The sequence below is a fragment of the Prosopis cineraria genome, unplaced genomic scaffold (assembly GCF_029017545.1).
Source record: "Prosopis cineraria cultivar Desert tree isolate PC_DT_omini unplaced genomic scaffold, ASM2901754v1 PC13, whole genome shotgun sequence".
NCBI classification, from domain to species: domain Eukaryota; kingdom Viridiplantae; phylum Streptophyta; class Magnoliopsida; order Fabales; family Fabaceae; genus Prosopis; species Prosopis cineraria.
The window spans coordinates 1,979,733-1,994,486 of NW_026555344.1; the positions used below are offsets into that span (position 1 = coordinate 1,979,733).

Genomic DNA, 14,754 nt, shown 5'->3' on the forward strand with positions numbered 1-14,754 from the left:
AATAAATGTCACTCAATTTTTTTAAAATTACAAAGACTGAAAATACTAAAAAAACTATAAAAATTAAAAATAAAACATAATGAAACTATAAGAATCAAAAATTTTGTTTTCTCAAAAAATAGTTATAATAGTAGTCTTCAACATGTCAACAAAGTGAGAAAAAAAAGAGAGAGAACTATAATAAAATTTCATGCAAAAAAATTAATAATTTAACTAAGTTTCATTGATAATACAATCTATTATTAATATAATTTAATTTAATTATTAATAAATTTTATAATAATTAATTTTTTTTATAAAAAACGGGTTGTAATTGTTCCAGAAAAAAACTAACTACTACAATAGTCCTAGAGCAAACCTAAGTATAGCCCCAGGGGGGCCATGGCCCCAACCCCCAACTTCTCCCAATTTAATACACACAGAGGAGTGCATTATCAAGGCTATGGAGTTTCGGCCCCTCTTCCCCACTTAAAAAAAAAAAAAAAAAACTCCATACCCCACAATCATACACATGCGCGCATGCATGCATTTGTATACCTTATTTTGTTAGTAAATTAAATAGATACTATTTCATTTATATGATATTTTTTGAAATTTCACTTAATTTAAAATATAATATATGAAGTAATTTTATTAATTTTTTAATTATACCCTTACTTTATTTATTATTTATAATTTCAATTATTATTATAAAGATATTTATATAAGATATTTAATAAGGATATGATTAAAAAGATAGGGAAAACATAATTATGGATTCCTACAATTTTATTAGATTTTTTTTTATCCTCATAGTTTTTTCAAGTATTTTTAGTTTAGTCTCCATAATTTCAGTAATATTGTGTGATGTTTGTTCCTCATGTACCTATAATTTCAGTGTTTTTAGTTCCTATATGAACTGAAAATACTAAAAAAACTAAATGGACTAAAAGCAAAATTTAAAAAATTATAGAGATCAATGATTATATTTTTCAAAAAACATATATAGATTCTTAAACTATTGTCTTCAACTAACATTTTTTGTGAATCATTAAATAGTTATCAATATCCTATATTATGGATCGGAGCTAAAGAGTATAAAATAAGTTTTTAAAAATATTTATTTATTGTTATTATCTAAATTGCATATATTATTAGTGATAACACACGATTTTACTTTAACTATTTTAAATTTAATTATTTATAATTATCTTATGATTTCTTCCGTTAATAGGATTAATTTAAAAAAATTAAAAAAACATAAACCAACAAATATTATTTTTATAAATTTGGCCCCCCTCCATTCACATGCTGGTTCCTCCTTGGATAATCTGGCCAAAAAAATTTTGTTTTGATTTTTTAGAGGGTATTTTTTTTATCGTTGTACAAGAGACCTTACATATTTATGGGGCTTGTATGTTTAAGATTAAAAAATAAATAATTTTTAAATAGTTTATAATTTTTGTAAAAAAATTATCTTATAAAGATATTAAAAAGAAAAAAGTATTTTATATTTAATTACAAAAATAAAAAAGTGATTATTAATTAATTATTTTTCAATTTCATAATATCTTTTCATTTTTATTTTATTAAAATAATTTAGCATTTAATTATTTTAAAATTTATGATATTTTTATATATTCTACCTTTTTAAAATATTTTTTTCGTCTGTTGTAGCAAATTAATTTTAGAAATTACTCTAAGGAACTACTTAAAATAATCATAAACATGTTTTTTTATTCTAATTATTTTTAAAATTAAATAAATACTATAAAAACTCATAAAACATTTTTCCAAAATATAGGTATTTTTTTGTAAAATAAGTTTAAACAAACTAAAAGCATAATACTTGCTTTGTTTTAAATTATATGACAGTTTTAAAAGAATTTTTTATCTCAAAATATAAGATGCTTTGGATAAATTAAGATTTCATTAAATGTATCAATTTTAATATTACCCTTTCTTTCTTTATATCTAATTTTCATTCCTTCTCTTTTTAATAGATTAAATAATGGGTATTTTTATAAGTTTATATTTATATTTTGAAAAGATAAAGTCGTTAAGTGTATTTGATGAGGTTTATTAATACATGAAATTTTTCCTATAGCTGTCTTATAATCTAGGATGGAGGGAGTATCTTGTTTTTTTTTTAAGTATCTAAATTTAGACAAGCTTATGCCAATTTAATATTTTTTTATTGAAGAAGGGTGGTTTTGAAAAATGATTGAAGATATAGACATGTTTAATTTAAGCTTAAGGAGTACTATTGTTTTAAAGTTGTTTTAATCAATAAAAGTATAATATAAATCTCTTAATAAATGTTGGTGTCCCATGACTTCTAAAAAAAATATAAAATGAAATAAAAAAAATTTCTAAAATATTTTACATTTTAAAATGGAGTAATCATCAATATCATCATCAATATATATATATATACAAATCTTGTAGAAGGTCACTAATTGGTCAAAATCTCTTTGATGCCATTAGTCAATTAACCTTGATTAAATTTTAATTCTCTTCATTCACTGGTTCATTTTATTTGTCATGTATTTCACTATTAAATTTTAAATATAAAATTTAAGTTTTATGGGAGCAGTAACTCCATCCATCTTAGCTTTTTCATCTATCTAGCATTTTTTAATATTTTTTAATCTCTATCTTTAAGAATTCATGTATCTTATTATTAAATTTTAAATATAAAATTCAAGTTTTACAGGAGCAGTAGCTCCATTCGTCTAAGCTTTTCTATTTGTGTCTCTCAATATTCTCCTGTTTCTATCTTCAAGAATTCATGTATCTCATTATTAAATTTTAAATATAAAATTTAACTTTTACGGGAGCAGTAAGTCCATTCGTCTCAGCTTTTTCATTTATCTCTTATCTCTCAATATTCTCCCGTATTTATCTTTAAAAATTCATGTATCTTATTATTAAATTTTAAATATAAAATTTAAGTTTCATGGGAGCAGTAACTCCATCACTCTCAACTTTTTTATTTATCTCACATTTCTAAATACTCTCCAGTCTCTGTTTTTAAAAATTCACATATCTCATTATTAAATTTTAAATATAAATTTTAAGTTTTACGGGAGCAGTAATTCCATCTGTCTCAACTTTTTCATGAAGTGTCAATGGCATGGGTTTTAGTATATGAGGAAGTTTGTTACATCTCTTGGCGAGCATCTCTGTCATCACTTGTACTGGATGATAGAAAATTATCTTATACTCCACTACCACAAAATAAAATAACAATGTATCGATTTGTAAAACTTTTTTAAATTATTGATGAGTGTTTATTTATGTTACTTGGTTATATCTATGTAATATATTACTTACAATTTTTTTGTATCAAATCTTAACAATTTACAAATATAAATTCTCTCACTTTTAAGTTATTAGAATATAATTATATACAATTTTAATAAAAAATTATTTGTGTTATAATGTTTCAGATAATACGCTATAAACATGAAATCAAAATAAGAAATATAATTATATTTTATATATTTTAAATATAAAAAGTATATAATTTATATTTTCTACATCATTTGAAAAAAATGAAAGGATGTCTATCCAGAAGTTTTTGTGCCATAATCATGTATGATGAAATTATTATAAATTTAATTTTTTCAAACCATATTTATAATTTACTATAGGCTTGAGAAATAAAGATAAAATATATATGAATAAAATATTTAAAAAAATAATTAAATAAAAAAACTTTTAAAAATTTAATAATTTTAAATGTATTAATATAAATAATATTTAAGGTGTTTGTTTTAAATTTTTTAAATTCAATTCATCCAACTTACGAGAAATTATTTAGTTTTTTTTATTAAATGAAGTGAATTTTTTAATCTACACAAAAGTTGTTAAGGGGTCGGAGGAGTAATTCACTAGTACCATTACTACAGCGTTAATTTTCATGGCGGTCAAAGTTTTCTACCCGACAGGACTGTGACCGTATGATGTCACAAACGAATGAAACGGGTGGTCCCCTCCTCACGTGACTGATTTCATTTGTAAAGGAGTTCTGATCTCACCCATGGTCCCTAATTTCCACTATCAACCAAAAAGTACCAATATTTGTTTTGCTTTGTTTTTTTTTTTAATAACGAGGGAAATAAAAGACCAAAACAAAAAAACTTAAGCAACAATCTTGTACCGACACGACATTTGTTTTTATATTTTTGACAATCTTGGTTTTTGGTCTTGTATTCCACTTTATAAATTCGAGATATGTAAGTGTAGTTAGTTGTTTTTGGTGAGATAAGCATAAATTTTTTTGTCAAAAATTAGTAATTTAATCCCTATATTTTTAGCTCAATTAAAATTCAATCCTTAAATTTTAACTTAAAATAACTCTATTTTTTATAATTTTAACTTATTTCAATATTCAAAATTTAGCTTTCATAACTCAATTTCTATAGTTTTATACATTTAAATGTTAGTCTATATTTTTATAAAAAAGAAAGTTATTATTAAGGTCTAGGAATTAATGTTATTATTACTTATTTTCAAATTATTTACATTATAATGAAATTAAATATAGTTAAGATTTAAATTTTTTTATTTTAAATGACCTTTGATAAATCATAATAAAGAATTTAAAGTATCTACAAGATATGTGTGTGTATAAAAGAAAGATAGGACAAAAATATAATAAATGATGAAGGAATAAGTAGGAGAAAAATAAAAATATTTAATAAACAATTAAAAGAAACCAATAATGATATTTTTTTAGCAAAAGAAATAAAGGAAAAGAAAAAAATAAAGAACAGAAAAGAAAATAGTAATAATAATACACACACCCCCCTGCGGCAGGCATGTCCGCATGTGGCCCAGTATCGGGAAGTAGGAGAAAAATAATAATAGTTTATAAAAAATTATAAAAAAGAATAATGGTATTAAAAGAAAGAAATGAAAGAAAATAAAAAAAAATTAGAGAAGAAAATACTAATAATACACACACACCCCAACGGGGGGCATGTGGCCTGGTATCTGGTGAATAAGGGTATTATATGCTCCCTTCAATCCTACTTATATAATATATTTTAAAAATTATTTTTTAAATATATGACATACTGTAATAATTAAATTATTTTTTTAATCTTATTATTTTTAAGTAGTTTGAAAGTACTTAATGAAGTTGTATTATAATTTAAAATTAAATATTAAAATAAAAGGACACTTTTTTTGTGATATAAAAAAAATTGTTTAATATGTGTGAAATAAGTAAAAATGTCTTATAATAAAAATTAAATTAAGTATATCCTCATTCAAGTTTCAGTGAGGGCTATTATTTTTTGTTTGGCGGCAATGCCTTGACGTTGAGGGAGGAATGAAGAGAGCGCAGTAGCAGGAGGATAAAAATGTTAGAGAAGCCACAACAAATACATCAAGAGTGGGTTCAGGCTTTCTAGGACAAATGTAAGTGTTCTATAATTTTTATTCTAGCTAAGATAACTAAATTTAGGTGGATTTAAAATTGAAGAGAGATATGGGGACTGGACAGAGTTGTTGAATGATAACTCCAAAACTATTTGGAGATAATAGCTTTAAAGAATTCTAGATAACTTTTAATAATTACGAGAGTTGTTGAAATTATTTTATAACTGTTCGGAGCAACTTATAAATTAAAAGTGAATTTAAGGAATAAATTATAATTAAATGGAATTTATTTCAATTATTTAAAAATGAAAATTTAATTTATTAAATGTTTGTGATGTATAGAATGTGCTGACAAGCACTTTAAAGTTAAAAAGTAATGACTAATGTGATCTTAGAGTTGCTTTGGGAATTTTTGGTAGGCTCTAAGGTTAAAAAAAGATAAAAGAAAATGAGTATAGTTTAACAAAAGTAGTTTGGACTACGGTACTTGAGAGTACTAAATAATTAAATATAAATTTAATGTAACTCTAATTTTTTAAATTATTATTTTATGAGTTTCTTAATAAACTTCTTAATTTATCTTTGACGTTTGAGTTAGATGAAGGATCCAATTTGAAAGAGATATCAAGTTTTTTAGGTGGACTTGAGTCTAAGTAACTTTTTTTAGGTTATTGTGTATACATGTGCTGATAAGTAACTATAAATTTTATAATACTTATATTAAATTGAATCTAATAAAGCATGTCGATTATAACATTTTGCAAAAACAAGATCTAGCAAAGAATGCAAACAAATTGAGAATTTATATTGCATAGTGAAACACTTAAAAATACTATATTACTTATGTGATAGTTTAAAATTGGATAGATGCTGATTGGTCTTGATTGACTGCATAAGTTACTTTTGATGATGGTGTAAATAGGATGAATGGTGAAAAATTAAATTTTGATGCAAGGACTCAAATATAACTACTTTGAATGATAGTACACAGTCATTGAATATTACTAAATAATTATGCAATAAATGAAACTGTGATTAACTTTATAATAGATTGGAATTGTGCTATTCATAAGGTGGTCGTAGGTTGTGGGATAAAATAGAGAAAATAAGGTAAGATTGTGATTACACACTTGTCTTACGGGGTGCGCACAGAGTGGCCTTATTCTATAACTACCCAATTCCTTTGACCAGGGCCAGAAAAAGCTCGGTACCTTTTTGGGCATCCCTTTTCGTTGAAGGGGAAAGCCAAGACTCGATATGGAGTAGCATGTCCTTTGGTTGAGCGACAACTCCTTTCATTTGAGGCTCTAGCCTAAGGAAACAAGGAGATAAGGAGAAACTTAATATGAGACAAAATTGTCTTTTACTCTAATAATGTTGTCTTGTAAGATTGATAAAATTGATTTTTAGTTTGATATTATTGATGTCCTCTATATAGTACGTATTTGAATTACTATATAAGGTTGATGGATTTTTACACCTTTTATCTAAATTATTGATTTATGTGAATGAGATTTTTCTTGATATACCTTTGTCACTTGTGAGATAGTTATATATTAAAAAAAAACATTTTCAAGCGTGCTATCTAGTAGGGATTGGTGTATTGAATTGATTTACAATTGGAATTTCTTTATGATGATTATTAATGTGAAATGAAACGTCTGTGAAAACCCATTAGATCGGGTCACCTACTAGCCGTGGATACACCATAACCTCTAAAAGAATATCAAGACATTGTCTTGCCCCTTTCTTAATTGCTATATGGACCAAGAGCAGAGCTCAAGGGAGGGAACACCTAAGAATTGCCAACTTTGTAAGAAGTACAGCTCTGGATAAAAAAGTCTACTACCACACCAAGGGCCACTTAGCTTAAGTAATTTATTTATTTAATTGATATTTCTATTTGTATTGTATTGCATTAATCCTTTAGTCTCCGAACCCTGAGTTAGATGAATTTGACCAAAGGCATGAGTGTATATTTTTAGTTATTTTTTTTATTTATTATTTATGTGGATTATGATTGTGCAAGTTTACTCCTTTCCTACCATGGTAGCTTGCACAAGGGAGCTTGTTCCTTTCATACCATGGTAGTCATGATAGTTATGTGATTGTAAGTTTACCTTTTTTGCTATGGTAGTCTTGAATATTATGTAAAAATCTTTTCTACCATAATAAGGGCATATGTTAGTTACTTAAACTTGCTCTAAATATCATGGCTGAAGTAAGGATAGTTTTTTTTCTATCATGGCTCACGAGTTACATTGTTCTTTTTTTACCATAGATAGTAAAATTTTCACTACCACGACAGGATCTGATTATGTGTGAATTTTGGGTTGTGGTTGTTTCATTGAAGGTTTTACTCCTTTGTTAAAAACATGAGATCCAATTAATTCAAAAGGATTCTAATATCATAGTAGGTTTTAGCCTTTTCTAGCATACTAAAATTTCATTGCTTGATTGTAAACCATTCCATCGTGATGGTAGGAACTATATGCATGTATGATAAAAGATTTATTTTGGCAAGTTTAATTTTATTAATCATAATAGATCTTTGAATTGGCTTTTTTTTTTAATATGGTTAGCTATTTTTAACTATAATTGAATCTTTTTTACTGTGATAAGATTATTAGAATTGGTTATCTTTTAATTATTATGGTGGAGTCTAGTAATTCTGGTTAGATTTGTGGTTAAATATGGTGGCATTGCAGCAAGCGACCCACTCTTACTTGGGAATAAAAACCTTAAGAGCAAACATGAAAGCTATGTATGCAGTGACTTGCAAGTTCTTGAATGGTCTCTCAAACAAAATATTTTAAATATATAAATTTTAAATATGAGTTAAATTCAAATTTTAAATGTAAGATGTTAAATTTTAAAATTCAAATTCAAATTTATCAACTCAAATGCTTCGGATCTAGCTAATTGTAAATGAGTAACGATCATATGAATTAAATAAGTGGGTATGTTATTAAAAAAAGCCCAACAAACAACTAGTAATATGTTCGCATACAATGATACAACAATCATGCGACAACAGATAGAAAAACAACGCAGACGTTATATTAATTATACTTTTATTTAATGGGATAATATTAAACATGAGCTATGACGAATGTTTAGAAAACTATTCAGTTAGCACCCGCCTTCCCAACAAAAACCCATTTATTCACTTCCAAAAGTCATATCAATTACCAAATATATGACGTATTACTTGGACGGCAAGGCATATCAAATTATATTTTTAGTAAAAATCATTAATAGATATGGTTGCTTAATTATTTCTCCATCACATTCTAAAATCACAAGAATCACTTTCACTGTTTCCTGCATTACACTTCTTTTTGGTTTGGGCCACGATATATTACTATACCACTATTATTAATTTACTAAATTATTAAATGCTGTTGACTTTATATATTATTAAATGGGTGGATGGAATGACATTTATTTTTTATCTGATTTTGTGTGTCTCTCAATTTCAGTTATATATTCAAGGTCCAAAAAAAATCAGTGATATATTAATGAACAATAAAATCAGGTCAAAAAACTCGAACGACAAATTAGTTGGGATGCCCATCAGAGAACTTGGACACCAAGTATTACAACTTACATATACAGTTTAAAAATATATAAAGAGAACATAGACACTTTTACCAGGCATAAGAATAGAATGTGAATAACAAGTAGTAAATTGTTTAGATTCAAATGAAAGAACATATTGTTAAAATGAATAAAATATCACGAATAAGAGAAAATATGGTTTCGACTTGTAAAAAAAAAAGAGAATAAAATAGTATCATTCAAGAAAACAAATTAAATAATTTTATGTTATGAAGCGTTAAATAAAATGAATTATTGACAATTAAAATTAAAATATACTCATCATTTTTCGATATTTTAAAAAATAGAAAGAGAAAACGGACACTTTTACCGGGCCAAACGGTACACATGTCGTATGGCGGAACGGCTTTATTCGTAAATGCGGCGAGTCGCATGCTTCGACTTCACCGGTATCTGCGCCTCGGTCCCCTTTGATTCCTATTTTGATTTTTTTGAAATTTAACAGTAACGCTAATTTAAATTAGTAAACTTTCTTTAATGAACTTTCCTAAAAATTTGTATTATCTCGCAAATCTGCAATAAGAAATGAAAGATCCTCTCGGTATATATATCAGTGATTCTCGCGTTTTGACTCTGCTACTCCTCCTAGACTCTCCTTTCCTACCCTTCGTCACCAGGCGCCTCCTTATTTCGCCATTGATGCGCCACTTTTGCTGCTCTCTTCTTCACCATGAAGCAAACTAAGACAATCACAACCAAGTTTGTGAAACCAGAGTTTCTTATCGGAGCCCCCAGGGTTGTCCGGATCAGCGTCACTGATCACTACGCCACTGACACCTCAAGCGGCGATGACGAAGACGAACGCTTCCAACCCAGGAGAATGAGGAGGCTCGTTAATGAAATCAGAATAGATAAATGCTCCAATTTTTCGGCAAACAGAGAGGCTCACGGAGGAGGTACCAACACCTCGTCTTCGAAGCAGAGGTCCAGAAACAAGTCCGGTAAGGTCCGACCCGAAAAATCTGACCAGGTCGAACCGTACAGAAAGAAGTACATCGGAGTTCGACGGCGGGAATGGGGGCGGTACTCGGCGGAGATCAGAGATCCTGTGAGTCGGCAGAGGCTGTGGCTGGGCACTTTCGATACGGCGGAAGAGGCAGCTCTGGCATACGACAGAGCAGCTATTCGTATTCGAGGTCCATATGCCAAGACAAATATTCTCCGACCACCACCTCTAATTGCCGAACCCGTCGAAGAATCCGAAGCAACCTCAGTGGACAACGTTGAGTTGATTAAGGAGCCCCACGCGTCTTCCCCAACCTCTGTCCTGAGGTTCCAGTCTCTAGAAGAACCCAAAACAGAGCCCGGAGAAGGAGAAGCAGATGCAGAAGCAGAAGCGGAGCCATATTTCCAAGATAGTAATTTATTGTTCTTAGATTCTTCATTTGCTTCTCGATATTCAGAATATGAGGTCCCTCTCCCAATGTTCTTCGACCAGTTCACTTCAAACGATAATTTAAATATCAGGGACAGTCCGTTCCACCTAGAACAAGATTTTGAATCGTGTAAATGGGACGTAGACAGCTACTTTCAAGAACAAGACAGTACTGAAAACTGGGTTGGAGACGGACAACAAAATCATCCGAAGGCGAAGGTAATCGGGGAAGATTGATCGGTGCGATGAATTAGACTGAAGTGGTTTAATGTTTTTTCTGAAGCGTGTAAAGAAAACGAACATGGTCAATGAGTCGAGTTTATTTTTTTTAACTTATTTCTAATTAATTTTTTGTTCTGTAAGGAAGAGTTTTGTTGTTAATGAATTTTGATTCTGGAGGTATGGCATGTAAGTTTGGAAATTGATGGATGAGTAATTTTTTTGAAATGGCAATGGATCATGAAGGGGGAGCCGAAAAGCCAGGTAATATGATTTAGTGATGCCAATAGTGCGGGGAGATGAGGTTGGTGAGTAACGAAAAAAGATGTGTTTGGTAGGAGGGATAGATATTTTGTGTGAGTTGGCCCAAAAAAAAAAAAAGATATTTTGTGTGAGGGAACGGGGTAAGCATGTGCCGAAAAGCGAAGTGCACAACGGAGTTGGAGGGAGAGCTGTAAAAGCATCAATTTTCACTATTTCACGATCTACGGTTTGCCACCTTTGGCACTTGACAGCCACGAACGCTGCATCTTCTTTTGGAGGGTCAATCCTCTTTATTGTGGAGCGAGCATTTATGTATGTTCTCTTGTTGTTCTTAGTGGTCCATAACTAATTATGTATCGCTTTCCTTCCTTCCTTCCTTCATTGCTTATCTAATCAAGACTCGGGTCGGTCGGTTCTTTTTGAGATTTTGTTCCAAAGCTGATGATATTACAAATTGACAAGGCTAAGATTCATGATTCACTCGTGGATCCCTAATCACGAATAATATAATATAGCCTTGGAGATTGGTGCTAATTGGTCCCCAGTCCAGCACTCTAATTACAAAATTCTCAGAAGTGGACGCGGCGTTTTAAAAGTTTCACTCGTGTGGTAATCTTGGGAGGAAATTTACCAATCAAATCAATCCTTTATATGTGGTGGTTTGGTAATGCAGTTCAAATTTATATACTAACTGAACTAGCGCATGATATTTGAGAGAGAGGGAGAATAAATAAATAAATTACGCACTAACGCCGAATAGTAACAACATTAGGTTCATGGAGATCCATTCATAAATTAATTTCATGTACTGAGTCCAAGGGGGAGAGAGATATAAACATATATACCTACTCCGTTAAAAAATATAAAATATTTTTAATTAAATTTTATTTTTTAATAAAGTAATTATTTACTTTTTACTTAACCTTAACTTTTCATATTTACTCATATTAAATATCTTATAATAAATATAAAATTATTATTAATAGAGATACTTTTATTAAAAAAAAGATAATAATTACATTTTAAAAAATTAAAAATACTTTATATTTTTTAATATTTAATTTCTCAAAAAATATTTTATATTTTTAAATAAAAAAATATATGCATATAAAAGAGGCAGGAAGAGAGAGATGGCGGAGATAGACTTGGGAGTAAGAGAGAAGGGTGATTCCCGGGAGTAATACAAGAATAGTAGATGTCGGCGTGGAGCATGAAAGTGTTCTCAAAAACTAATAATCTCTGATTTTAAGCGACCAAAGAAGGCAGTGCCAGCTAGTTGGGAGCCACCACCTTCCCACTCTCTCGCTACCTACTTATCAACCTTCTTTCCTCTTTTCTATTCTATATCTGCCGTCTCATCATACATACATGCACATATATATATATATATATATATATATATATATAATCTTTAGCGCCTTGTCTGCAGAGCGGCATGCTATGCAGTACTATGCACCATTTGAATCTGTATCTTCTCTCTATTTTTATTATTCTCTGATCATTTTATTATATGATTGTTCGGACGGCTTAAATTGAATATTTTCCTAGCTTCATACATATTCAGAAAACAAAAGAATTGGGACTCATTCTGGAGAGACCATTCATTTGTTTCTATTTATTAAAGGGGAAACGAGGGAGGCCTGCTGCATGCCTTTGTCCCTCAAAAGCATGTACGGAAAGCTCATCACGGTCCTTGACCATGCATACACATACACTTATGTATGGGTTGTCTCTTGAATTTAAGAAACTGGGGGGGGGGGGGGGGGTTTGCAGATTTAGCAGAGCCTTTGTCTGATGCATGTGCATCTGTCAAACACTTGATATTCAAAATCGTAAAGCAACTTGCATCGCTGTCTTTTATTTGAGAAAGTGCTCCAAGCTTTTTTATATATTCCAATTCCGCGCTCTCCTCTTGTGTACCTCGTCTTTCAACCACACACACCGTACGTGAGCCGCAACAACTTTGATCAATGAATATAAAATTTACGATGGCAAGAGCGTAAAAGGCGCGGATGTCTTTTTATCTCTCTTTGGCTTTGAATGAATCAAATGTTGGTTGTTGTCTGTTTAACTCAAAAATAGATGGACGTGACTACTTCTTTGTTTTCCATATTGCCTCCATAATTTAAAAATGAATCCAATATATATGATAGGAACAACAATGAATGGTGACAGTTAAGACCCGAAAAAATATGTTCATATTGCGCGTATAGTTTCAAAAATGAATCTAATATATACGTATTAATTTAACAATCTAAATTTAATATAAATGATCTGAATTTAATATTAAAAATTTAAATTGACTTTATAGGTATATTTTGAACAATACAAATATATTCTGAATGGAAAAGTAAACTTATTAAAAAATTTTAATATTAAATTTAAATCATTCATATTAAATATGGACTATTAAACTAATAAGCTTGTTTCTTAATTTTTTTACAATTTTGCGTATTTTTTATTTTAAAAATATAAATAAAAAATAAAAATATTAAAATATGGACCATCCAGATTAAATTTAAATGGTCTAAATTAAGCCTCTACCTTAGTGGAGAGGCAGAGGAGGCTTCCCTCCAACCCCATCAAGGTGCGCTTTTGTTAGTATTGGCAAATATAACAAGGAAAATCGCATCTAGCCCATTCCAAAAAAAAAAAAAAAATTACAGATAAAGATAAATGCAAAACGAGATGTTAAAATGTGAACATGACTTATTTTTTTAATCAATATAACTTGTTGTTAGTCTTTATCTATGATTAATCTTCTTGAGAGGGGGCTAAATGCAATTCTTCTAACATAATAAAACAAAAGAAAATTACATCCAACCTCCTTCTAAAAAATTAATTATAAATAAAGATCAATAAATAATAGATTGTTGATAAAATAGGAATATGACTTTTTTTTTTGAATAAGACATGTTATTAATCCTTATTTGTAAAATTAATTTTTTTTAGGATAGAAATGAATGCAATTCTCCCATAAAACAATGCAACAGCTGCAAGTTCTCACCGGCTGAATTCATATTTTGTCAAAAGATTCAGAACAGGTTTGGGGAGGGATCCAGGGCTGTAGAAACTTGACGAAGAGATCTGCTACTATAAAAAATAAAATTGCACGTCAACCTGACTTTGGAAATATACAATATAAAACTCATGAATGCTTTGAGTTTTTAAAATTTCAAGGGTAGTAGTTGGGAAGGGAAGGCAAGTTTGGGGGCGTGTTAAGAGTAGAGGGACTAGAGAGGGAGGCTGGGAGGGGTGGAAGAGTGTTGTCGGGGCGCAAGTGCAGAGAAGGGATCCAACTTGGCCTGACACTCTGATGTCTGATCACCTTTTATGTGCCACACCATACACAATCGCTGGCGATAATAATATTTTAAGGAGACGATCCAGCAACGTTGAAAACGAGCACACAATCACAGTACAGTAGCACCAGACGAAGCAAGGTGATGGTGGTGTGACAGTGTGAGCCCAGGCTTGGCATCTCTCCCACGGAACTCTTTTTACGTCAGACCCCTGCCACGTCCCATTTATTATCCTCTGATATCAAGCAAAACTAGACTTCAAATTAAAAAAAAAAAAAATAAACGTATCAGTTTGCATATTCCTGGTCCTAAATACTAATTTTTTCAAAGTAAATCAAATATAGGTGCTAGGTGGTAATTAATTTGACCACAGTTGAGGGATCATGTGAAAGCCAGATGGCTCGATCCATCTAACATTCTAATGGACCGTAGTGGGCCAATGAAATCTTTGTGTATCGACCCCAGAAGAAATACCATCATTTTCACACACAATGGTCTTTTCCGGAGTCGTGCCGGCCCCAGTTCGCCGACCATGGGAGGTCAAATGCCTTGGCCGTTCAAGCTATCAAGGGATGTCTCATGCCTTAGACCAGTATTTAAATT

General features: G+C 29.9%; 1 protein-coding gene across 1 annotated transcript; it reads left to right on the plus strand.

Moving 5' to 3' along the window:
* Positions 1-9,661: 9,661 nt before the first annotated feature.
* Positions 9,662-10,603, plus strand: LOC129290903 (ethylene-responsive transcription factor CRF5-like). The gene has a single exon (XM_054927971.1). The coding sequence runs from the start codon at positions 9,662-9,664 to the stop codon at positions 10,601-10,603; it is 942 nt and encodes a 313-aa protein (XP_054783946.1).
* Positions 10,604-14,754: the final 4,151 nt, after the last annotated feature.

Excerpts from the sequence above, each read along its gene's own strand:
- LOC129290903 (XM_054927971.1), top strand. The coding sequence starts at position 9,662 with ATGAAGCAAACTAAGACAATCACAACCAAGTTTGTGAAACCAGAGTTT.